The sequence below is a fragment of the Panthera tigris genome, chromosome A3, assembly GCF_018350195.1.
Source record: "Panthera tigris isolate Pti1 chromosome A3, P.tigris_Pti1_mat1.1, whole genome shotgun sequence".
In the NCBI taxonomy this organism is placed as follows: Eukaryota; Metazoa; Chordata; class Mammalia; order Carnivora; family Felidae; genus Panthera; species Panthera tigris.
Genome location: NC_056662.1, coordinates 113,410,107 through 113,434,971, shown reverse-complemented (window position 1 = coordinate 113,434,971; position 24,865 = coordinate 113,410,107). Strand labels below are relative to the sequence as shown.

Here is a 24,865-nt window from a genome sequence, read left to right as displayed (position 1 = left end):
TTTGGATTCTGTGTCTCCCTCTCTCTCTGACCCTCCCCTGCTTGTGCTCTGTCTCTCCCTCAAAACAAATAAACATTAAAAAATTAAAAAAAAAAAATCAGTCACGGGTGCCTGGGTGGCTCAGTCGGTTAAGTGTCCGGCTTCAACTCAGGTCATGATCTCACAGTTTGTGAGTTTAAGCCCCACGTTGGGCTCTGTGCTGACAGCTCAGAGCCTGGAGCCTGCTTCAGATTCTGGGCCTCCCTCTCTCTGCCTCTCCCCTGCTCACACTCTCTCTCTCTCTCTCTCTCTCCAAAATAAATAAACATTAAAAAAAATTTTTTTTGTAAGAAAAGAATCAGTCAATAGAAATTGACTCTTGAATGGGCCCAGTTGTTGATGTAGCAAAGACTTAAGAGCAGCTATTATTAAATGTGTTCAAAGAGTTAAAATACGGCATCAGGGGGCGCCTGGGTGGCTCAGTCGGCTAAGTGTCCGACTTCAGCTCAGGTCACGATCTTGCAGTTTGTGGGTTCGAGCCCCGCATCGGGCTCTGTGCTGACAGCTCAGAGCCTGGAGCCGGTTTCAGATTCTGTGTCTCCCTCTCTCTCTGACCCTCCCCCGTTCATGCTCTATCTCTCTCTGTCTCAAAAATAAATAAACGTTAAAAAAAATTTTTTTAAATAAAAAAAAAATACGGCATCAGTTAGCAAACCTGTGATCTTACTTAGCACATAACATACTATACAATAAAGATAATGGAAATTCTAAAGTTGAAAAGTATACTTGCTAAAATAAAAAAAAATTATTAGATAACCTCAACAGCATATTGGAGATGTCATATGAGAGATTCAATGACCTTGATCCTAGATCAATAGAAACTACTAAATCAGGTGACCCCAACATTGTCAGAAAGCATATGAGTGTTTGTGTAGGGCCAGGGGCAATAAGGGATGCAGTGCAAATGAGTACAAAGAAACTTTTGGGTAGGATGGAAACATTTTGTATCTTGATTTTAGTGGCTATTTCATCTTTTTTTTTTTTTTTTTTTTTAACATTTATTTTGAGAGGGAAAGTGTGAGGGGGAGGAGCAGAGATAGAGGTAGAGAGAGAATCCCAAACAGCCTCCACAGCCAGCACAGAGCCTGAGGCAGGGGTCAGTCCCACTACCCATGAGCTCATGACCTGAGCAAAAATCAAGAGTTGGATGCTTAACCTACTGAGCCACCCAGGCATCCTGTCATCTTTAAAGTATATCTTTATAAACTCAATCAAATTATACACTTTAAATGGATGCAATTTATTACTCATAGATTATACCTCAAAAGGTTGATTAGAAAAGAAATACTGAAAGGCTTGTAAAGAAAGATAGTAATCCTGGGATGCCTGGGTGGCTCAGTTGGTTAAGTGTCCGACTTCGGCTCAGGTCATGATCTCACGGCTAGTGAGTTTGACCCCTGTGTTGGGGTCTGGGTGACAGCTCAGAGTCTGGAGCCTGCTTTGGATTCTGTGTCTTCCTCTTTCTCTGCTCCTCCCCTGCTCGTACTGTCTCTCTCTCTCTCTTTCTCAAAAATAAACTTAAAAAAAAATTTTTTTTAATGATAATAGGTTAACACTTTTTTTTTGCTACCGTGTTTTGAACCTACCTACTCTGTTGCCTACTAAACTTTTGCTATTTTTTATGAAAAGTGTGCTTTCTGTTCTCTTAGTTCCTTGTGGAAATTTCTATTCACTTACAATCTTAGGACTGTATGTTTACTGTCTGAAGAAATTCTTCTCCACTCTTTTTTTTTTAATGTGTATTTATTTTGAGAGAGAGAGAGAGAAAGAGCTTGAGTAGGGGAGGGGCAGAGAGACACGGAGAGAGAGGATCTCAAGCAGGCTCTGCGCAGAGCCTGACACAAGGCTCAAACTCACAAACTGAGAGATCATGACCTGAGCCAAAATCAAGAGTCAGACGCTTAACTGAATGAGCCACTCACGCACCCCTCCCTCTCCTTTTTTCCCTCTGAAATGAATCTTTATCTTATCTCACATGCTTTTTTATTTTGGGGTGGGGGACAGATACTCATTTCCTAAGTTCTGTGACATCTTGGCTAGTTTTATTGGTGACTTTTTCAGTATTAGTTTCATGTCCAGGACTTAAATTTTATGAAAGTAAACATTGCTTTGTTCAGTTTGTGACAATAAGAGCAGATTTTGCTCTTTTTTTCACACCTTTGCTTTCCTTATTATTTTCCCCTTTTCTAGATTGCTTTCCTGCTTTGTCCTTTAGGGTCACTGTCCACTAGTTCTTTGAACATATGGTTCAGAACTTTACATTTATTTACTGGAAGAACCTCTTGATCACCTTTCTCTACTCTAAAGTTCTCTTCCTTTGAGTTTCCTTAAAACACTTGGATTTGATGACAAACACAAAAATAAGGTTTTTGTCTTTAGGCTGTTCTAATTTGCTGACTGATTTAACATTTGTCTTTACTGTAAACATTGTTACTAATAAACTGATGTTTGTTAGGGAGTATATAAAAATATTAGAAGTAGTAAGACTTGAACATTTGAAAGCCTGTAACGTATGTAGAAGTGCAATATAGATAGGTCAGGTAACCTTTTAAGCTTAATTGAAAATGTTTTATATGTGTTTATTTACATATATACAGCACATAGAATACTCAGCATATAAAAACCACGTCTTTGTACCCTTTAAATTAAAAGTTGATTGATATTAAATTAATTGATTGTTTCCTTTGGTGGGCACAGACTGTGGACTTTCATACTATTTTATAGTCTTGAAAGTTTGGAACAAGGTAATGCAGTGTTCCCCACCCCCCCACTTCTTCTACAACATAATTTTAATGCCTTTATTGCATTTTGTTTTTTAAATATTCAGCAACTTTGGGTAATCTTCTTATGTCCTCCTCCTGTCCCCACAAATAAATGTGGTTCTTTTTATTACAAATAAATATTCCTTATAAGACTATTATACATCAGGAAAAGGAAAAACCTAAATACCCGTAATCTTGTCTGCCAAGTGATAACCCCATGACCACCCTAGTAGATAGTCTAATTGAAATCTTATTTTGAAATATTGCTAATGTAAAAAAAAATAGTATTTAGCTTAGTTTTGCAAATTTGTACCCATCTTTATTTTATAATGTTTAGCCACAGTTTTCTATCCATGATGATTGTACTTTTTCTTTGATAGAAAGTGGAGCTGTTCCGAAAAGAAAAGATCCCTTGACACACACTAGTAATTCACTGCCTCGTTCAAAAACAGTTATGAAAACTGGATCCACAGGTCTTTCAGGCCACCACAGAGCACCTAGTTGTAGTGGTTTATCCATGGTTTCTGGAGTGAGACAGGGACCTGGTCCTGCAGCTGGAACTCATAAGGTATTTGGAGATAGTAACTTTAATTGCTTGCTTAAGATAATAATAAATACTTTATAATATCTTAAAGCATTGATAAGTTTATACAAGCGGAATGTAATTTTTTTTTTAATCTACAAGAAAAAAATCTGTAAGGACAACTTGCTATTAAAAAGTAAATCTTACTTTAACTCCCTTTGGACCTAATTCGGTATTGTGTAGTAAACTGCTTATCCAGTCTGTTTTATGTAATGCTATAGAGTTCATTTTAAATTTGTTACTCAGTTGTTTAAATATATGTACATGTTTTATAACATTAACCACAGAGTTTTGTTAGAATTCTAACAATAATCAAAATTATCATAGTGTCTTTTTATTTTATGGTATCTAAATCTTTCTGTGTTAAATCCTCTTGTAAGCCCACTTCATGCCAAATGTAGTTCTGTAGTTAATACCATTTTGCATTGGAGTAAATACACAGTTTTGGGTTTTTTATAACCTTTTTCCTATTGTTAAGCTTTTAATTCTGTGAACTTTGAGGTTAATTTACTTGTGAAAACTGTTGTTTGTATTTTTACATTATAATTTTGTGTCCTTCAAGAGTACACCAAAAACAAACAGAACAAATAAACCTTCTACCCCTACAACTGCTGTTCGCAAAAAGAAAGACTTGAAGAATTTTAGGAATGTGGACAGCAACCTTGCTAACCTTATAATGAACGAAATTGTGGACAAGTAAGTTTTGCCATCTAAAGTGTTTCATTTAATGGTTTTAGTTTTGAATTTATTTAATATAAGTAAAATAGATAACAAATATCTTGTCTAGGAGCACCTGGAAGCCTTGGTCTGTTAAGCGACCGACTCTTGATTTCATCCCGGGTTATGATCTCACAGTTTGTGAGTTCAAGCCCCACATTGGGCTCCATGCTGACAGCACAGAGTCTGCTTGAGATTCTCTCTCTCCGTGTGTGTGTGTGTCTGTCTCTCAAATAAACTTAAAAAAATAAAGTATCTTGTCTAATATACTTATTTAATTTTTATGTTTTCAGTTACAGTAAATGCAGAAAACCATTGTTTTACCGATTTAATTATAATTTCACAGTTAACATAAAAATAACTATTTCCAAAAAATAACTTTATTTCATATGGTAGTAACTGAAGCATATTTTGTTGTGGAGCTAACTGTAATTCTCTTTCTTAGTGGAACAGCTGTTAAATTTGATGATATAGCTGGACAAGAGTTGGCAAAACAAGCCTTGCAAGAAATTGTTATTCTTCCTTCTCTAAGGCCTGAGGTAAGCACTTTATATTATCATTTTCCTGTAGCATCATTCATTGCTGAATCCATACTAGCAGTAAAGAAATGTGTGAGCTGTGCTAGACTGATTAATTCATATAATTCATTTGATTTTTTTTTTTTAATGTTTTATTTATTTTTGAGACAGGAAGAGACAGAGCATGAACAGAGGAGGGTCAGAGAGAGGGAGACACAGAATCTGAAGCAGGCTCCAGGCTCTGAGGTGTCAGCACAGAGCCCGACGTGGGGCTCGAACCCACGGACCGTGAGATCATGACCTGAGCCGAAGTCGGACGCTCAACCGACTGAGCCACCCAGGCGCCCCCATTTGATGTTTTTAAAAAGAAAAAAACAGGGGTGCCTGGGTGGCTCAGTCGGTTAAGCGGCCGACTTCGGCTCAGGTCATGATCTCGCGGTCCGTGAGTTCGAGCCCCGCGTCGGGGCTCTCTCTGACAGCTCAGAGCCTGGAGCCTGTTTCAGATTCTGTGTCTCTCTCTCTCTGACCCTCCCCCGTTGATGCTCTGTCTCCCTGTCTCAAAAATAAATAAACGTTAAAAAAAATTTTTTTTTTTTTTTGAAAAAAACATTAGCAATTGATGTTGACCGGTTATTAGAGGAGAATGACTATAATGGTTCCTAATAACCAATCTATTTTTAACATTCTGAGGGAAAAGTAGGTAACAGAAAATAATTTTTATATCAAGGGAAGAGGAATTTAAAATTAAGAGACAAATCATACTGCAGACAAGGGAAGTTAAGATAAAATTATGAAGTTTGAAGAACTATTTTCTGTCAAAGTAGAGTTGAGATACCATGTTATTTCAGTTTCAGGTGTACAACATTGACAACTCTGTACATTAAGCTGTGCTCATTATGATAAATATAGTTATCACCTGTCACCATACGATGTTACTACAGTAGAACTGTCTATAGTCCCCATGCTGTGTTTTCATCCCGTGACTTACTTATTTTAAAATGGGAAGCTTGTACCTCTTAATTCCCTTCACCAGTTTTGCTCACCCCTCAACTCCTTCCCCTCTGGCAACCACCTGTTTGTTCTCTGTATTTATGATTATGTATCTGTTTGTTTGTTCTCGTTGTAACAACAACAAAAAAATGATAATTGTGTGAAGTGAAGGGTGTGTTAACTAACCTTATTTTGGTAAATATTGTTCAATATATGTATGTATCAAATCATACTGTACACGTTTAGCTTAGCGTCATGTCTGTTATATCAAAGTAAAACCAGAAAATGTTAAAAACAAAAAAAAAATGCCACAGTAATCAAGATAGTGTGTCTTTGGCAAAAGAATAGACAAATAGATCAGTAGAACAGACTAGAGAGCCCAGAAACACAAGAGACACAAATATCATCAGTTGACAAAGGCACAAAAGCAATTTGATGGAGAAACTATGGTGTTTTCCACAAATGGTGCTGGAACAAATAGGCATCCATGTGAAAAATAATTCTAGAACTGTACTTTTACACCTTTCATAAAAATTAATTCAAATTGGTTACAGACCTAAATGTGAAAGGCAAACCTAACTGTAAAACTCCTAGAAGATAATATAGGAAAAAAAATCTAGGTGATCTTTTGGTTTGAGGATAGCATATTAGATATAACACCAAAAGCATGATCCTTAAAAGAAAAATTGGTAAGTTGAACTTAATTAACATTAAAAACTTTTCTGTGAAAGATGTTAAGAGAATGAGAAGACAAGCCACAGACCAGGAGAAAATCTTTGCAAAACATATTACATGATACAGGACTGGTATCCAAATATATACAAAGAACTTTTAAAACTGCACAGTAAGAAAACAAATGACCCAGTTAAAATGTGGGCATAACCGTAAAATACCTAGGAATAAATATAACCAAAGAGGTGAAAAACCTATACACTGAAAACATTAGAAAGCTAATGAAAGAAATTGAAGAAGACAAAAAAAATGGAAAAATATTCCATGCTCCTGGATAAGAAGAACAAATATTGTTAAAATGTCAATACTCCCCAAAGCAATCTACATATTCAATGCAATACCTATCAAAATAACACCAACATTCTTCACAGAGGTAGAACAAACAATCCTAAAATTTGTGTGGAACCAGAAAAGACCCAAATAGCCAAAGCAATCTTGAAAAAGAAAACTAAAGCTGGAGGCATCACAATCCTGGACGTCAAGTAGAATTACAAAGCTGTAATCATCGGGGCGCCTGGGTGGCTCAGTCGGTTGAGCGTCCGACTACGGCTCAGGTCATGATCTCGCGATTTGTGAGTTCGGGCCCCGCGTCGGGCTCTGTGCTGACAGCTCAGAGCCTGTAGCCTGCTTCGAATTCTGTGTCTCCCTCTCTCTCTGCCCCTCCCCTGCTCATACTCTCTCTCTGTCTCTCAAAATTAAGTAAATGTTAAAAAGAAAATTAAAGGAAAAAAGCTGTAATCATCAAGGCAGTATGGTATTGACATGAAAACAGACACTCAGATCAGTGGAACAGAATAGAAAACCCAGAAATGGACTCACAGACATATGGCCAACTAATCTTTGACAAAGCAGGAAAGAATATCCAATGGAATCAAGACAGTCTCTTCAGCAAATGGTGTTGGGAAAACTGGACAGCGACATGCAGAAAAATGAACCTGGATCACTTTCTTACACCATACACAAAAATAAACTCAAAATAGATGAAAGACCTAAATGGAAGACAGGAAGCCATCAATATCCTCGAGGAGAAAGCAGGCAAAACCTCTTAGATCTTAGCTGCAGCAACTTCTTACTAAACACGTCTCCTGAGGCAAGGGAAACAAAAGCAAAAATGAACTATTGGGACCTCATCAAAATAAAGAGCTTCTGCACAGCAAAAGAAACAATCAGCAAAACCAAAAGGCAACTGACAGAATGGGAGAAGATATTTGCAAATTACATATCAGATAAAGGGTTAGTATCCAAAATCTATAAAGAGCTTCTTAAACTCAACACCCAAAAAACAATCTAGCGAAGAAATGGGCAAAAGATGTGAATAGACACTTCTCCAAAGAAGACAACCAGATGGCCAACCAACACATGAAAAAATGCTTAACATCACTTGTCATCAGGGAAATACAAATCAACACCACAATGAGATACCACCTCAAACCTGTCAGAATGGTTAACATTAACAACTCAGGCAACAACAGATTATGGCGAGGATGCGGAGAAAGAGGATCTCTTTTGCACTGCTGGTGGGAATGCAAACTGGTGCAGCCGCTCTGGAAAACAGTATGGAGGTTCCTCAAAAAATTAAAAATAGAACTACTTTGCGACCCAGCAATTGCACGACTAGGTATTTATCCAGGTGATACAGGTGTGCTGTTTCGAAGAGGCACACGCACCCCCATGTTTACAGCAGCACTATCAACAATAACCAAAATATGGAAAGAACCCAAATGTCTATTGATGGATAAAGATGTTGTGTGTGTGTGTGTGTGTGTGTGTGTGTGTGTGTGTGTGTGTGTATACATACATACAATGGAGTATTACTCGGCAATCAAAAAGAATGAAAGCTTGCCATTTGCAACTACATGGATTATAGTATTATAGTATTGTAATCATTTTTTTTAATACTTATTTTTGAGAGAGACAGAGCATGAGCAGGGGAGGGGCAGAGAGAGAGAGAGAGAGGGAGACACAGAATCTGAAGCAGGCTCCAGGCTCTGAGCTGTCAGCACAGAGCCCGAAGTGGGGCTCAAACTCATGAACCACAAGATCATGACCTGAACTGAAGTCAGACGCTCAACCGACTGAGCCACCCAGGTGCCCCCAAAATAAATACTTTTTTGAAAGTTGAATATCTGCCAGATCCTTTGTCCCCTTCTCTCTCTGCCCCTCCATGACTCGTGCTCTCTCTCTCTAAAATATATAAACAATAAAAAAAATTTTTTTTAAGTATTAGCCATTTCATATGGTTCAACTTAAAAATACATACTCTTTCACTATTAAGCAAAGTGATATCAGTCTTGTGCTTCACACTTGACTCTCTGCCATGCCTGGTGTCTTTGAGTCTGGAGACTCAGGTTTAATATCTCTAAAGGACAAAATTTTTGCCTCCTTTGTTTGTGAAAGAGGAGTACTTGGATCTTGGTGATCTTGGTAGGGGGGGTGGGCACCTCAGTTTAGTTGTTCCTCATACAAACTTTCAAGCAGTTCCTCTGTGGCTGTCCGCCTTCCTCCTGCTTTCTCTGATACATCATACTTCCACGTCCTGACGTTTTCCAGGGTTTTTGTTCACATCCACTCACTGCTGGTATCTAGGTATCCCTTTACAAGCAGGCACTTAGGTTTTAGCTCCATCACCTCTGCAAAATAATTTACCACACTTTGTTCTCTCTCTACAAAAATTTTTGTGTCTTCTGTTTTTTCCTTTCGTGTTCTCTTTATTTTAAAGATTTAGATCTTCTTTTTTCATCTACTATTATTTTGGTGACATTTCCAAAGGAAGTAGAGAAGCATATCTGTGTTCATTATGTCTTGTTTAACCAATTTGCTTTAATTTTCAATGAGATTCTTAAAAACTTTGTTTTCTTCTGTTTTTAATAATTACACCAATTTATTGATTATATGTGTTCTCTTTAGAGCTCTGAGGAGTTCTGTTTAGGAGGATGCTACAGAAAAATGCTTTTTTTTTTTATTTTTAACAATTATTTTTGAGAGGGAGAGAGAGAGAGAGAGAGCGCGCGCGAGCAAGTGGGGGAGGGGCAGAGAGAAAGACAGAGACAGAATCTGAAGCAGGCTCCAGGCTCTGAGTTGTTCACAGATCCCTATGCAGGGCTCGCACCCACGAACCATGCGATCATGACCTGAGCCGAAGTCAGATGCTCAACCAACTGCACCCCCAAGCGTCCCCAAAATGATGCTTTTCAGATGACAGACTTAAAATGTTTGGGAAAAAAAGTGTCTCCAGAATCATAGTTGTGAACTAAAGTATATGATTTTAGTTGTTCACAGGGCTTAGAGCTCCTGCCAGAGGATTGTTACTCTTTGGTCCACCTGGAAATGGAAAAACAATGCTGGTAAGAATTCTTTTAGAATTTGAATGTTCTGTTTAGATAATTAGAGATAATGTTATGAAAAAAAGTTTATATTGCCTCTGAGTTATTTTTTAGTATATGTGCTGCCGAAGCAAGCACAACCTCTGAGTTATTTTTATGATTTTCTTTTTGTTATAATATACTTCTCCTAAGTTTTTTTTTTTTTTAAGTTGTTTTTTTTTTTTTTAACGTTTATTTATTTTTGAGACAGAGAGAGACAGAGCATGAATGGGGGAGGGTCAGAGAGAGAGGGAGACACAGAATCAGAAACAGGCTCCAGGCTCTGAGCGGTCAGCACAGAGCCTGACGCGGGGCTCGAACTCACAGACTGCGAGATCATGACCTGAGCCGAAGTCAGCCGCTTAACCGACTGAGCCACCCAGGCACCCCTTCTCCTAAGTTTTTAAACATGTTTTCAGGGGCGCCTGGGTGGCTCGGTCGGTTACGCGGCCGACTTCGGCTCAGGTCATGATCTCCTGGTCCGTGAGTTAGAGCCCCGCATCGGGCTCTGTGCTGACAGCTCAGAGCCTGGAGCCTGCTTCGGATTCTGTGTCCCCCTCTCTCTCTGCCCCTCCCCTGTTCATGCTCTGTCTCTCTCTGTCTCAAAAATAAATAAATGTTAAAAAAAAATTTTTTTTTAAACATGTTTTCAATGAAGAAATAGATGGAAAAACACATTATGTTCTCTTCAGTAGTATGTTTTGGAGTGGTTAAATTTAAGTGTAGTTTTCATTATTTTCCCAAGTTAAATAATAACATTTTTACCTCAGAAAAGCTTACCTTACTATATTCTGTATCTTCCTAGCCCTTGATTTTTTTTTTCTTCCTATCTTAACAGCTTTATTTAAATATTCAGCAGAGGGGGTGCCCAGGTGGCTCAGTCTGTTAAGCGTCTGACTGTTGATTTTGGCTCAGGTCGTGGTCTCAACGTTTTGTGAGTTTGAGCCCCATGTCAGGCTCCCAGCTGGCTGTGTGGAGTCTGTTTGGGATTCCCCCTCTCTCCTCTCTCTCTCTGCCCCTAACCCTCTCTCTCTCTCAAAATAAATAAATAATCAGGATAACACACTTTTTCTTTCTTTTTTTATTGAAGTATAATTTACATACATTTTTTTTTTCCAGTATCCTTTTGCCCGAGGTTTTACTGGGATCTGTATACCTCTTTCTCCTGTATAGCTCTTTTAGAGGGGAAAAGTAAAGAGGAAAAGAGTTGAGCTGTTTCTCTTTCCCCAACCAGTTATCTTTCTATAACTAAGAAGGGAATTAACACCCTTTTTTTTTAACCACTCCTTATCCATCTCCCTGAGAAAAAATAGGGAGAATGGAAAGAAGCATAGCTCTTCCTAGACTTTTTCTTCATTGCTGAGAAGAAACACACTGATTGCCACATATCAGGAATCATGTAATATTTTATATTTTTGGAAAATCTTTTTTAGTGTTTAAGTTGATCAAATGTTCTTTTATTTAAAAAAATTTTTTTAATGTTCATTTGAGAGAGAGACAGACAGACAACACGAGTCGGGGAGGGGCAGAGAGAGACGGAGAGATAGAATCCAAAGAGGCTTCAAGCTGTCAGCGTAGAGTCTGACGTGGGGCTGAAACCCACAAGCCATGAGATCATGACCTGAGCTGAAGTTGGATGCTTAACTAACTGAGCCACCCAGGCGCCCCTCAAGTGTGGTTCTTTGTGAAGGAAGATATTGAACTAATATAATGTTTTGCCCTTGTGATTTTTAAGGCTAAAGCAGTAGCTGCAGAATCCAATGCAACCTTCTTCAACATAAGTGCTGCAAGTTTAACTTCAAAATATGTGAGTGTTCTTTTTCCAGTATTGTCATATTTTATGTTGGTGTCTAGATGTTACTAAGTATAAATGGTAATAACATTACACAAGAAATATTTTTGAGTTTTATATCTATTATTTAGCTCTGATGGACATTAATCACTCTTCAAAAGACAAAGTTAGGCTCTTTTGAAGTTAGGATTGTGCTCTCAAATACTGTTTTAATTTGCTGGGGCTGTGTAACAAAGTACCATAAACACAACAGAAATTTATTGTCCTATAGTTTTGAAGACGAGAAATCCAAGATCAGGTATTGGCTGAGTTCTCATTTTTATAACATAATTAAAAGTAACTGTAAAATGATATCTCTTTTCTTAGTTATATTTTACTTTCTATGTGAAATTTTATAAGTGAAATTGTTATTAAAGTAGATGTACCCAACATGATACACATAGTATAATGGAAAACACTGTCTTGGAAGTTAGGAGATAAGGATTCCAACTTAACTGTTGGGTACTGAGCTGGTGTTAAGAAAAGAAAACTTTTAGGCCTCATTTATAAAGTGTTGATGTTGTCAGCAGGTGATCTCTCACGGGGGTCCTTCAGAATATTTGCTTTGTGACTCTAAATCTGAGGCCATTCTTTTTTTTAATGAAATTTTCAATTAAAAAAATAGATGCCACCTAGAGGACAGAAGAGTTTTTACAGTGGATTACCCCAAACCTCATGACCCTTTCATGAGTTGATTTTAATGCATAGAATTGTTTTATTATAGCATTTCATCCCCTGGAATGTCGCAAGGGGTGTTCATAGACCTCCTTGGCTATCTAGAAATACTTTTATACTTATTGACAGTGTTATTGTGAGAGTTAATTTAAGTAAGTTTAGTTTAGTAGAGCACTTTGTAACTTACCTGGTTGTATGAATATACCCTACAACCAAGGACGTAAGAAATATGTACAGTGTCTGTTCCTCTCTCCTAATATTCCATCTTCTCACTAGTTATACCCCTAATAGCTATTCCATTCTCAAGTCTTAAGAATGTAGGGTCAAGCAAAGCAGAGATGTTTTTCATTTTTTAAAGTACTTACCGGACCAGTCTAGGTTTCAGCACCAAAAAAACCCAAAAAAAAACCCAAAAAACTTATCAGACTGTATTAAATAATAGTCTTTTTTTTTTTTTTTTTTTTTTTTTTTTTTTTTTTTTAATAAGCGATGGTTCAATAACCTTCCTCCCACAATTCCTTAAACCAAATCTTTGGTTGTTGCAAAGAAAGGAAATTCCTAGATGTAAGACTTTTAATCATGAAATTTAAACAGCTGGAATAATGTTGCATTTTATGTGTATTACAGTGTATAATGCCTTGTTTTTAGGTGGGAGAAGGAGAGAAATTGGTGAGAGCTCTTTTTGCTGTGGCTCGAGAACTTCAGCCTTCTATAATTTTTATAGGTAAGAAAATGTTTTCTAACTAAGTTAGTTGAATATTTATGAAATTCCCTTCTCCAAGTTTGAGAGGTATAATGAAAAAGAGTATTCAGAAGGAACACGTTTTAAAGAAGTGCAAAGTTAAAGACTAATGAATTGTGCAGGACCTACAATATTAATAACTTAAGTAGTAAACTAGATTAATCTCAGATGACTGGTGTTGTGTGGCTTTATGTTAAAGTCTTATCCTTTTGTTTCCTTTAGATGAAGTTGATAGCCTTTTGTGTGAAAGAAGAGAAGGAGAACATGATGCTAGTAGACGTCTAAAAACTGAATTTCTAATAGAATTTGATGGTGTAAGTATTGATTATGGTATTTTTAAGGTGGTAGCATCTTAGTGTAGATATTTTCAAATTAAATGACTCAAATTAGAAATACAGATATTTATCATATTTTTGTTATTACTTTACCTAAAAGTACTGAAAAATTTTTTTGTCTTACAGGTACAATCTGCTGGAGATGACAGAGTGCTTGTAATGGGTGCAACTAACAGGCCACAAGAGCTTGATGAGGCTGTTCTCAGGTAGGGGGATTTATGTAGAAACACACATCGATTACAGGTGTATTTGCTCCTGTGTTCACCTCACATATGTCTTATTTCCTTCACTTTCAATTTGAAGACAAATTATTTCCTTCCTGGTATTCATCCTTTGGCCTCTTGTTACCTACTAAAGATTTTGAAGGCAGAGCCAACATGATACCACGAAAACTAGTTTTCACTTTGGTTGCAGGCAAATTGTTTATTTCTTCTGATTAGGATTAAATTATCTTAAAACACCAGAATTGATTCTTACTTTTCTTTTAGTTGGCTTCATGAAAAGCAAATAAAAGCAGGATTCATGGAAATTATGTTCTGTGTTCTTGTATGATTGAACAAATTTATTCCCCTCGCACTAGAAGGATGGTTTGACTCAGCATAAAATTCTTGGGCCTCCCTTTCTTGGCCTGACGAATTTATTACATTGCTCCATTGTTTCTAGGATTAAATGTTGCAGTGTAGAAGTCTGAAGCCAGCCTACTTTTTATTCACATTTATGGATTAACTTGATTTTTTTCTCTTTATTGGATATAATTTTTAACTATTGAAATCTAGTTATTTGAAAAAGATGTCGATCTGTGTTATTTTTTCTGGGATTTGGTGTTTGTTTAAATTGAGAGTTATGAATCTCTTTTGTTTTAGGAAAGTTATTTTGAATACTACCTTTAATTGTTTTTCCTGATTCATTATTCTGTTTTTTTTCTTTCACACAATTTATGCATTATGTTGCCTCTTTTTGTCTTCCTTATCTTTAATTTCCTTTCTAGTCCTTTTTAACTCTAATTTCTTTTTTTGTTTGTTTGTCTTCTTGTTTGTTGTCCTTATTTCCTACTCAGTTTGTGTCTGATCTTCTTTGTGCTACCATTGTAACCTCTGTGTCTTTGGTGGTTTTCTTCTTCGCTTTCGTTGCTTTCCGGATCTCTGCAATCCCATTTTTCATCTTCTATTGTCTTATTTCCTTGAGCTTTTGTGTGTCATTGCCTTGAGACACTTACATCTCATTGAGCTCTTGTTTCGTAAAAAACTTTTTTTTTTATTAAATAATTTTATTTCACAGAAAGTTACTTGGTCACAAATTTAATTTGCTCTTTGGAAAAATCTTCTTGTGTATGTTCTCTATATTTATTGTAACCTTTTCCCTCTTTTTTTTAGCACTTAAAAGAATAGCCATGTGCTTTTGCCTGTTTGGTTACTATTTTTATTTGAATAAAGGGGAGTTTTCTTGGCAAACCTAGTTTTGGAGTGATACTCTAGGAGAAGAGCTACCGAGCAAGTATCTTGAGTTGTCGTATGAGTAGACTGGACTATCAGGCAGTCTCCCTGAGTCACAATCAAACCGTACCTGATGAAGATTAGTCCATGCAAGACAGTTTGTGATCTTGCCAGACTGATTGATGTCTTCTTACAAAAATGATGTGTCTTTGAGTTTCTTCGTTCAGCCTCACCTGCCTTGCAGTTCCCCTGCTCCTGCCTGACTAGGTTTCACATGATATGCAGAGCCGTTCTTCACATGCTTCTTTAAATATGGGGACGTTGGCTTTATTCCTCCTGAGTGTGCTGTTTCCTTTGGAAAACTCTGTGCTCTGATAGCCGTGTCTGGAACCTCCAGCAACAGATGCTATGTGTACCCTCCTTCGTATATTTTTCACTGCCCTAGGCAGCCCTTCTTCATACACTCTAGTTGTGTAAATGTTACCTGAGTTTGTTGATAGTGAAGTTTGCATATCTGTTTCTGTGGTCCTTATTGATTTTAATTGTTTTCCCTTTCAAGAAGACAGCAGAGATCTCTTTATTCTGCTCCTCATATCAGATTTTTTGTTTTAATAGCTCTCGTATGTTTGTATTAAAAACATATGAGAACTTGACAATAGTGAATTAAGGAATTTTAAACATTATCTAGAGAGTTTTAAAGAGTAACTCAAGGGGCACCTGGCTGGCTTAGTCGTGTGCGTCTTTATCTTGGGGTTATGAGTTCAAGCCCCATGTTGGGGGTAGAGATTATGTAAAAATAAAGTCTTAAAAAAAAAAAAGTAACAAAATAATTTTTCACTTTAATGACTACTAAAATGCATTCAGATACCTTGAGTATTACACTTAAAACTTTTTTATTGTTGGGGCGCCAACTTTTTTATTGTTGGGGTGGCTCAGTCGGTTGAGTGTCTGACTTCGGCTCGGGTCATGATCTCACAGCTCATGAGTTTAGCGTCGGGCTCTGTAGTGACAGCTCAGAGCCTGGAGCCTGCTTCAGATTCTATGCCTCGCTGCCCCTCCCCCAGTCGCATTCTGTCTCTGTCTCAAAAATAAATAAACATTAAAAAAAAAAAAACTTTTTTATTGTCATTTGCTGCTTGAGTGGAGTTACTTGTAAATTCAAATCTATGTTTCTGAAGTTGTTTGAATCCTTTTTTTTTAGGCGTTTCATCAAACGGGTATATGTGTCTTTGCCAAACGAGGAGGTATGTATCTATGTCTGAATTTTTTTTTTTTAACATGGAAACAAGGACTACCATCTTGACAATATTGATCTTCCAATTATTGGTACAGCCAGATTGGAAACCAGTTTGGCAATTTCTTAAAAAGATAAATGTAAACTTACCATAAGACCCTGTAATTCCATGAAAACATGTCTACACAAAGACACATATAAGAATTTTTATAGCAGCATTATAAATAATAGCCAAGAACTGTAAGGAGTCTAAAATGTTCATCAATTAGACAATAGATAAACAAATATGGTATATGCATTTAATGGAATACTGTTTAGCAATGAAAGGATTGAGATACTTAACACATGCTGTAATATGGAAAAACCTCAAAAACATACTAAGTGAAAGATACCAGATGTAAAAGATAACCTATCATATGATTCCATTTATATAAAATATCCAAAAAAGGCAAATTTCTAGAAACAAAGGAAACCGTGGTTTGCAGAGGCTGTGGGTGGGAGTGGGAACTAAGTGTAAATAGGCATGATTGAACTTTTTTGGGTGTTAGAAATGTTCTAAAAGTGGAGTACGGTATGGTTGCAAAACTATATATTTATTAAAAGTCACTGAATGTTACACTTAAAATGGTGAGATTAGTGTTATATGAATTCATACCTCGAGAAAAGTGTTTTTTTTAAAAATTGTGGTTGTCTAGCTCAGACCCTTAACATCCTTGATAGTAGCAGCAGCTAATTCCTTAGTGCTTTATTTGGATTATCTTTAAGTCTCTTAAGAGCTCTCAAAAAATGGTCGTTTCAACTCCAATTAACAGACATGAGCGAGGCTCTAAGAACTAGAGTGATTTGTGTGTGATCATTCAGCTCGTAAATGAGGGTCAGGATTTGAATCTAGTTTTTGGATATTTCATTAAGCTAATTCTTGAGACTGATAATTCTTTAATATTTCTTTTTAGACACGACTACTTTTACTTAAAAATCTATTATGTAAACAAGGAAGCCCATTGACCCAAAAAGAACTAGCACAACTTGCTAGGTGAGTAATTTGATTTGGTCTATCTTAAAGTTTTTTCTTTCATAAAGAAGTCTTTTTCTTTTTTGTTTAAAGTAAACTCAAGTGTGAAATGAGTAATTTATTTTTCAGAAAACTGCTCGTCTCATCCTCTGCTTCCTTTATGTTTTTTCTTATCTCTCATTGTTAGATATGGTATCTGAATTTAAATTTCTAGATCCTCTACAAGACATGACCTAAATATCTGATAGTAGTACATGCTTTTTATAAATTTATTAAAACTTATAAGTGGTATTAAAATAGTTTAAAAATTTTTAAGACACTTATCTCTGCCCACACCAGCACAAATATTCTCATATAAATTTGTTCTTTATATTACACATAATTTTTTTAACTTTTACATCTTCTAAGTGGTGTACTTAAGTAGAAACTGAATATGGGAGGTGCACTTGTTGAATTTTAGTCTTTGAAAAATCTCACAAAGTAATTTAAATATTCAAGAAGTATGTGAATAGCTGGTAATTTTAGTAAATACTCTGAGTCCCAGATAACCTATGAAGAAAGAATAAATTCAATACTTGGAAATAGTGAAGTTCTTCTTTGTTGTTCCAGTAAAGAATTCAGCTAATAATGTTTGATCTCTATAGTTATTTAACATAGTACATGATAAGTAAATGCTTTCTTTTCGTGTTTTATTTTCTTCTTCCCCTTTGCCCTCCCTAGTTCTTAGTTCCCTTTGATAATCTCTTGGCTGCCCAGGACTCTCCACTGTGGCATCCCATTCAGGTGTGCCTCTTTTTGCCAATGTCTTCTACCCCAGACTCGTCCTTTACCTTGTCTGTCCTATATTTAAAGAAATGTACCTTGGACACCTGGCTGGCTCAGTCAGTAGAGCATGCAACTTTTTATCTCAGGGTTGTGAGTTCAGGCCCCATGTTAGGTGCAGAGCTTACTAGAAAAATTAAAAAATATATATTCTTAGTTAAAAAAAAGAAAAGGAATCTACCTTGACTGGCAGTGTTCTTTGTCAAGGTAAAGAAACATTCATTTCATTAACTTACTTACAGAGCAATAATTAATGGTTATGTATCAGTTGGCCAGCAATGGCTTATGGCTGTTACCTTTCCAGGGGATGTATTTATATCTAATGGAGCTTCTTGGACATATAATATGCCTTAATGTAAAGAAATGATTCTTATGATGAAAATTTGAGACATTCATTCTAAGGAGCCTTGCCTGCTATAGATGGTTTTCTTTGTTTTCAGCAAGTGGGCCTTTCTGTGCCCTTAAAATCAAAGTGTGTAGCTGTCTGCTTGATGACAGAGGCAAACTAGATTTTACACTCTTTCTACATGGAGGATTTTAAATCTGCAAAGATGAGAATCATTTGCTCTTTCTTCCTTCCCATTCTCAGAATGACCGATGGATATTCAGGAAGTGATCTAACAGCTTTGGCAAAAGATGCAGCACTGGGTCCTATCCGAGGTATGTGTACAGAGCTTGAGACATTTTGACCTATTGATTAGACCCACTTTCGAAGTTTAGGAAGCCCTATTGAGAGGCGTTTTTTAAGTAGTAGTAGGAAAGCATTGAAGCTGCTGGAAAACTTGATATGAAGTAGTTTCTTTTTCTTGTTTGTTCTTTTTAATTTTTTTTAATGTTTATTCTTGAGAGAGAGAGCGAGAGGGAGACAGCACAAGGCGGGGGAGGGGCAGAGAGAGAGAGGGAGATACAGAATCCAGAGCAGGCTCTGAGCGCTGAGCTGTCAGCCCAGAGCTCAATGTGGGACTTGAACTCATGAACTGGGAGATCGTGACCTAAGCCGAAGTCAAGACACTTAACCACTGAGCCACCTTGGTGCCCCGGTATGTGGTAGTCTCTAGACTGAGTGTCCACAAACTTTTCAGTGAAGGGCCTGATAAATATTTTAGGCTTGTGGGACCACATAGGCTCTCCATTGCATATTCTTTTTGTTTTTTGTTTTTATAAAAAAACAAAAATGCGAAACCATTCTCAGCTCACAGACCATACAAAGACAGTCCATGGATCAGTAGACCATGACCCCTATTATAAACAACAGGTTTCAGTTGTTTTTTTTTTTAATTAAAAATTTTTTTATTGAAATATAGTTAATATACAAGATTATATTCGTTTCAGGTGTACAACATAGTGATTAGACAGCTCTGTACATTAAGGAGTGCTCACCATGATAAATTACCATCTGTCCTACGTTTCACTTCTTGATAGTAGGTAGCCAGCAGAAAACCCAAAGGAAAAGAAAACATTTTTAAGCAAGCGAAAAAGAAAAATAAAGGGAAAATGTTCTTTTCTGGTTTTGGGCTTTTTTCAACCTGAGTAATCTGATTATCACTTGAAATTAAAGTGTGTAAGAGAAGTTTTTACTTGTATTATTATTTGTTATCTTTTGAGGAATTGCTTTGTGTTGATTCCTATTTGTTGATTCTGAAATACCATTCTGATACCACTTTAGACTAGATATTCTCAGCTGCTTTTCCACAGGCGGCATGGGCAGTGGATGGGTGATGCTCTTAACTATGCACTCAGATTGCTGTCTGTGGTAATAAAATAGAACATGGAACATGCAGCTTCTAGAACACATCTCCTGCAGTGAGACAGTGTACTGACTCGGAATTGCTGCTTTGGAGCAAAATAAGTATAACTTTGAGAATATATTTTGAGATTCTGGCAAAGCATTCTAGTCAAACTCTCACTGCCAGAGGTACAAAATCTTGTTCAGATAGTGGACTCAAAACAGTAGCTAATATATAAACCATTTGTATTTTTTCCAGAATGTTTTAGCTATTAATTCTGAAGCAGACAAAAGCTGTTGGCTTTAAAAAAAAATAACCTAAAGCCTTTGTAAAGAACAAGTTGAATCTTTTAAGTTCAATCTCAAATTGGTAAAATTTATGACTCCTAGGCAATATGCAAAGAAATTGAATGCCTCCCAGTTACTCCTAAGAAGGAATGTTATTCTAAGCATTTATAAATTGTGCTTAATATTTTGTGTCTTCCTTTTAATACAAATAATTTCTATCAAACATGTACTTTTAGATCATTTTACTTGGTTTTGCTTTTCAGCAATTTAAACTTACAGACCTTTTTTTTAAAGTGGCTGTCTTATATTTTACAGAACTGAAACCAGAACAAGTAAAGAATATGTCTGCCAGTGAGGTATACTGTTCTATAATTTTCTTTGCTCTGGTTCTCTATATTGTAAGACTTCTCTTTTGTCTGGATTTTTGTCTGTGATTTGGTTAGAAGCTAGAAAAAGTTCTTTGTTTCATTTCAAAATCTAGAGGCATATCAAATTACAGTCTCTTACAATGTTCTTTGGTAATGGACAAAAATTATTGTACATAGTCATTAAGTCATTTTCTATCAAATCATGTTATGTAACTACTAAACAGAAGAAAATCATAGAAAACTTGAGGATTTTACTCTTTGTAACAAGTTAATCCCTTCATATTCTATTAGTTTTTCAGTGTTTGTTTTCCTCCTTATAAAAACAATACCAATGTAATGTGATTCATTGCAGTTTCTTAGTGTGATAGGCCCTCTTATGAGATGCTAACGCATTTCTTTTTTTTTTTTTCTTAATGTTTATTTATTTCTGAGAGAGAGAGAGACACAGAGTGCTAGTGGGGGAGGGTCAGAGAGGGAGGGAGACACAGAATCCGAAGCAGGCTCCAGACTCTGAGCTGTCAGCACAGATCCCATCGTGGGGCTTGAACCCACCTGAGCCGAAGTCTGACGCTTAACCAACTGACCCACCCAGGCACCCCCATACTACATTGTTTTTTATTAGTACTGGTGTTGAATTAGACTATTCCAATGGCAAGAGCCTGAAAATACACGTATTTTTAAAATACCATGAATTCGTTCTGATGGAGTACATTTATTCCAGTATTACAGCATAATATCTACTTGAATTTTAATCCCATACTTAAAAATATAACTTTATCCACTATTTTAAAAATATATATGAACCTTATTTAAAAATCTTTTTATTTTTTTTTTTAATTTTTTTTTTAACGTTTGTTTTTGAGACAGAGAGAGACAGAGCATGAACAGGGGAGGGTCAGAGAGAGGGAGACACAGGATCTGAAACAGGCTCCAGGCTCTGAGCCGTCAGCACAGAGCCTGACGCGGGGCTCGAACTCACAGACCGCCAGATCATGACCTGAGCCGCAGTCGGCCGCTTAACCGACTGAGCCACCCAGGCGCCCCTAAAAATCTTTTTAATGTTTATTCATTTTTGAGAGAGAGAGAGAGACATAGTGTGAGTGGGGGAGGGTCAGAAAGAGAGGGAGACGCAGAATCTGAAGCAGGCTCCGGGCTCTGAGCTGTCAGCCCAGAATCCAAGGCAGGGCTTGAACCCACCAATGGTGAGATCACACCTGAGCCGAAGTTGGACACCTAACCGACTGAGCCACCCAGGCGCCCCATATGAACCTTATTTTAAACTAAATGTTAGGAACACTAAAATTAAATATGAAACTACTGAATGAATTACAAGAAATAACATTACAGTACCTTTTGTGACCTTGTTATAAGTTTTGGTTCTGTATATTTTATCCAGTTTATTTTTAATCTGATGGTTTTAGTATTAATTATTTGGTAGACTTTTAGCTGTTAGTTCCAGACTTATGAGTTAATATATATAAAATGCTTAAAGCAGACTGGCACTTACATAGTATCCTAGTATTCACAGTATCCATACGGAGACTTACTTGTGTGTAATGTGTGGATACTATGTATCCATATGTAAGTGTCCATAGATTTAAAAATACATAAATAATTAATGGCATTTTGATATAGAAATTAAGGAAATCTATTTTATCAGTCATATTTATGAGATGAGAGGAAAACAAGTAATTTGGTTTCTAAAATTGTATACTAGAATTTTGTAATTTTTTAAGTTTTATTTATTTTTTTAAAGTTTACTCATTTATTTTGAGAGAGAGAGGGCACACATGTGAGTGAACATGAGTGGGGAGGGTCAGAGAGAGAGGGGGAGAGAGAGAATCCCAACCAGGCTTTGCACTGTCAGTGTAGAGCCCCACATGGGGCTTGATTTCACAAACTGGGAGATCATGACCTGAGCCAAAATCAAGAGTCGGACACTTAACCGACTGAGCCACCCAGGTGCCCTAAGTATACTAGAATTTTATTTAGTACAACTTTAATAACTAACTGTATTGTCAGGTACTGGTTTGTATACACACATTTAGGTAAGATGAACTCCATTTGATTTTATAGTTTATAAGAATAGAAACAATTGTATTGGAATTCTGTGTTTTTAAAAGTTAATGCTAAAAATTTGGGGTTATAAATTCAGGGTATAATATACTTTGTTTTTAAAGCACACAGTTTGTATCCAGCTTAACTTTATTATTTCATTATTTTGTTAAGACATCTTTGCTATTTATTTTTCTCTTTCTCAAATTAGCTACCATTTGCTTTTTCCTGTTGTATACATTTGTCTCTAACTTCAAAATATCATATATAAATTTCATATGTATATGTACACCATACTTTACAGTTCAATTAGAATTTCATCAAAACCTTTAAAACCTTAATTTCTATAATAAATTTTATTCAGGAATATCATAGGTAGTACATTTATCATCCTTCCACACTTTGGCCTTTAGGAAGAGCCACTGTGTGTTTTATAGCTAAATAAGAAAACATGTAGGGCTCATATAGTGATTATGTGGTAACAATATATCCTTTTACTTTTTGACTAAGATTAGGCTACAAGTTACAAATGTGGGTGATTTTTATCAATCTGTGCACATCAAGATATCAGAGCGTGCATGAAGTATTTAGGTTGGGTTTTATAAGAGTAATAAAAAGAATATATATAAATATCCAGTTGACATTTTGTCTCAGATTCTCCTTTAACTTCTTTTTGGGCAAAATACACATGTATATATTACTGACAATTTTTAAAAATGGGTCTTTTTGTGCCAAGCTCCTTTTGGGTTTTAAAAATCTCTCAGTAGATACAGATACATTGTTAACTCAGCATTGTTTTGTTCTACATTCTCATAGCCCATTAAAAAGGTCAGAAAATGAGACAAGAAATGTAAAAAGCAATATTTCCTTAAAGTCTCATGTGCTTCTTGTAAACCCTCTTTCCCTTTTCGATAAACATAGCATGAATTTAGCTAGTGAGTGAAACTTGAGAATTCTGAAGGGTGGGATTGTGATTCTTTTTTCTGCCTGTCTATATTTTGTCACATTTTGTATAATAGGTGTTTTCTGTTTTTATAATGGGAAGATACTATGATTTAAAATGTTAATGCCTAAGAAGCTAAACACATATGTTAGTATAGCATTTTTGTAAGATTTCTTACATAGCAAACTTGCCTACCCTATAGTAGGTAAAATAAGATGATTGGTGTGATTTTCTAAGAATATATTTATATAGATTTATAACATTAATAAGCAATAGCATCATTACTTCAGTCCATCTTTGGGTTAAATACTGTGTACGTATTCATCATTTGTATCGTCATGTGTTTTTTTAAAATCTAGATGAGAAATATTCGATTATCTGACTTCACTGAATCCTTGAAAAAGATAAAACGCAGCGTGAGCCCTCAAACCTTAGAAGCATACATACGTTGGAACAAGGACTTTGGCGATACCACTGTTTAAGGAAAGACCTTCATAAGCCTGCAGAACGTTTTTGCTTTCGAAGAGAGTAACACACCATCTTCGTCGAATAGTTATCAGCTACAGAAATTCAGCCTAAGTTTACAGGACTTTTCAGAGTCTTACAATTACTTGTGCACCCCAGCAGATGAACCATACAACAAATTTAAATAAAATATACAATGGAAATGGAGTATTTTGTTGAAGGCCTTCTTGCCTATGTTGCTAGTTATCCCAATGGGCACTGTAAGTTAGAGCACAACAAAAACTGATTCTGGTCTTCTTTACCAATATAATCATAATGTAAATAATAATTTGTATATTGTGTTGCAGATGAAAGTATTCCAGAGACAGTGAATGGTAGAAGACACAAGCGCCTTTGGTTGTTTGTCTTCTGATGTCTTTTCTTAAAATAGTAATTTTTCTATTTTCCTTTCCTACTGTTGTCTTTACTACAGATTAGAATACCAAACACTCTAAGTTACTTTTTTTTTCTTTCCTCTTTACAAATCCAGTGTGCCAAATGAAACTTCTTCCTATGTAACAGTAAAAGGAAAAAGTGTTTTGAAGTTTTTTGTTTTTTTTCTTTCCATAAATCTACAGTCAGGATACAATTGCATTTTCACCTTTCTGTTACCTTGCTGCCAATTTAGAAAGCCATTTGTTGATAGCAACACAGCAAATCTAGTAAAATAGAAAAGGAGGTTAGAAGGTTTGAGTCACTCTGTCATACAACGTGTAGATCAATCCTCGTGTGACCTGCAGTATTTTTTTCTAATATATTTGTCAGAAATCTATTGTAGACTGTTAATTTATTCCTAATGGAGTTTATTTTCTGCTAGATTTATTCTAATATTTAAGAAGGCCAATTTTAACTGCCGTAAAAGTGGTTCCTGTGTGAGAGAAGGGAAGTACTGAGAGCTAAGACATTTCTAATTTATTGCTCATTGCTTTCATACTGTTTACAGGATGATTATAAGCCAGTGGATCTACCATCTTTTATTCCTAATGATGATTAATCCCGTCAATGAAACTTTAAAAATTACTGAATTTTTATACATTGCGTACATTTTATAGGTTTCTTGTGCTCACTTTGTTAACTAAAAAGTTAGTCTGTTAATCTGCCTTTTGTTCCCCCCAAAATGTACAGTAATTCCGTTTCTTGTTTGTATAAGTATGCCTGGATTTTATTACAAAACTGTCATTGTAGGAAGTAGTG

At 36.1% G+C, this 24,865-nt stretch overlaps 1 protein-coding gene across 2 annotated transcripts in view; it reads left to right on the top strand.

Moving 5' to 3' along the window:
• Nucleotides 1-23,839, top strand: part of SPAST (spastin) — a 51,314-nt gene extending 27,475 nt beyond the window's left edge. For both annotated transcript variants that reach the window (XM_042982210.1, XM_042982209.1), the window contains exons 5-17: nucleotides 3,182-3,369; nucleotides 3,947-4,080; nucleotides 4,547-4,640; nucleotides 9,611-9,685; nucleotides 11,439-11,510; nucleotides 12,858-12,933; nucleotides 13,174-13,265; nucleotides 13,413-13,492; nucleotides 15,921-15,963; nucleotides 16,907-16,986; nucleotides 18,377-18,447; nucleotides 20,117-20,157; nucleotides 23,527-23,839. In XM_042982210.1, coding sequence (XP_042838144.1) covers nucleotides 3,182-3,369; nucleotides 3,947-4,080; nucleotides 4,547-4,640; nucleotides 9,611-9,685; nucleotides 11,439-11,510; nucleotides 12,858-12,933; nucleotides 13,174-13,265; nucleotides 13,413-13,492; nucleotides 15,921-15,963; nucleotides 16,907-16,986; nucleotides 18,377-18,447; nucleotides 20,117-20,157; nucleotides 23,527-23,649 — 1,169 coding nt within the window. In that variant the 3' untranslated portion in view covers nucleotides 23,650-23,839. The remainder of the gene's footprint in view (nucleotides 1-3,181; nucleotides 3,370-3,946; nucleotides 4,081-4,546; nucleotides 4,641-9,610; nucleotides 9,686-11,438; nucleotides 11,511-12,857; nucleotides 12,934-13,173; nucleotides 13,266-13,412; nucleotides 13,493-15,920; nucleotides 15,964-16,906; nucleotides 16,987-18,376; nucleotides 18,448-20,116; nucleotides 20,158-23,526) is intronic.
• The last annotated feature ends 1,026 nt before the right edge of the window (nucleotides 23,840-24,865 follow it).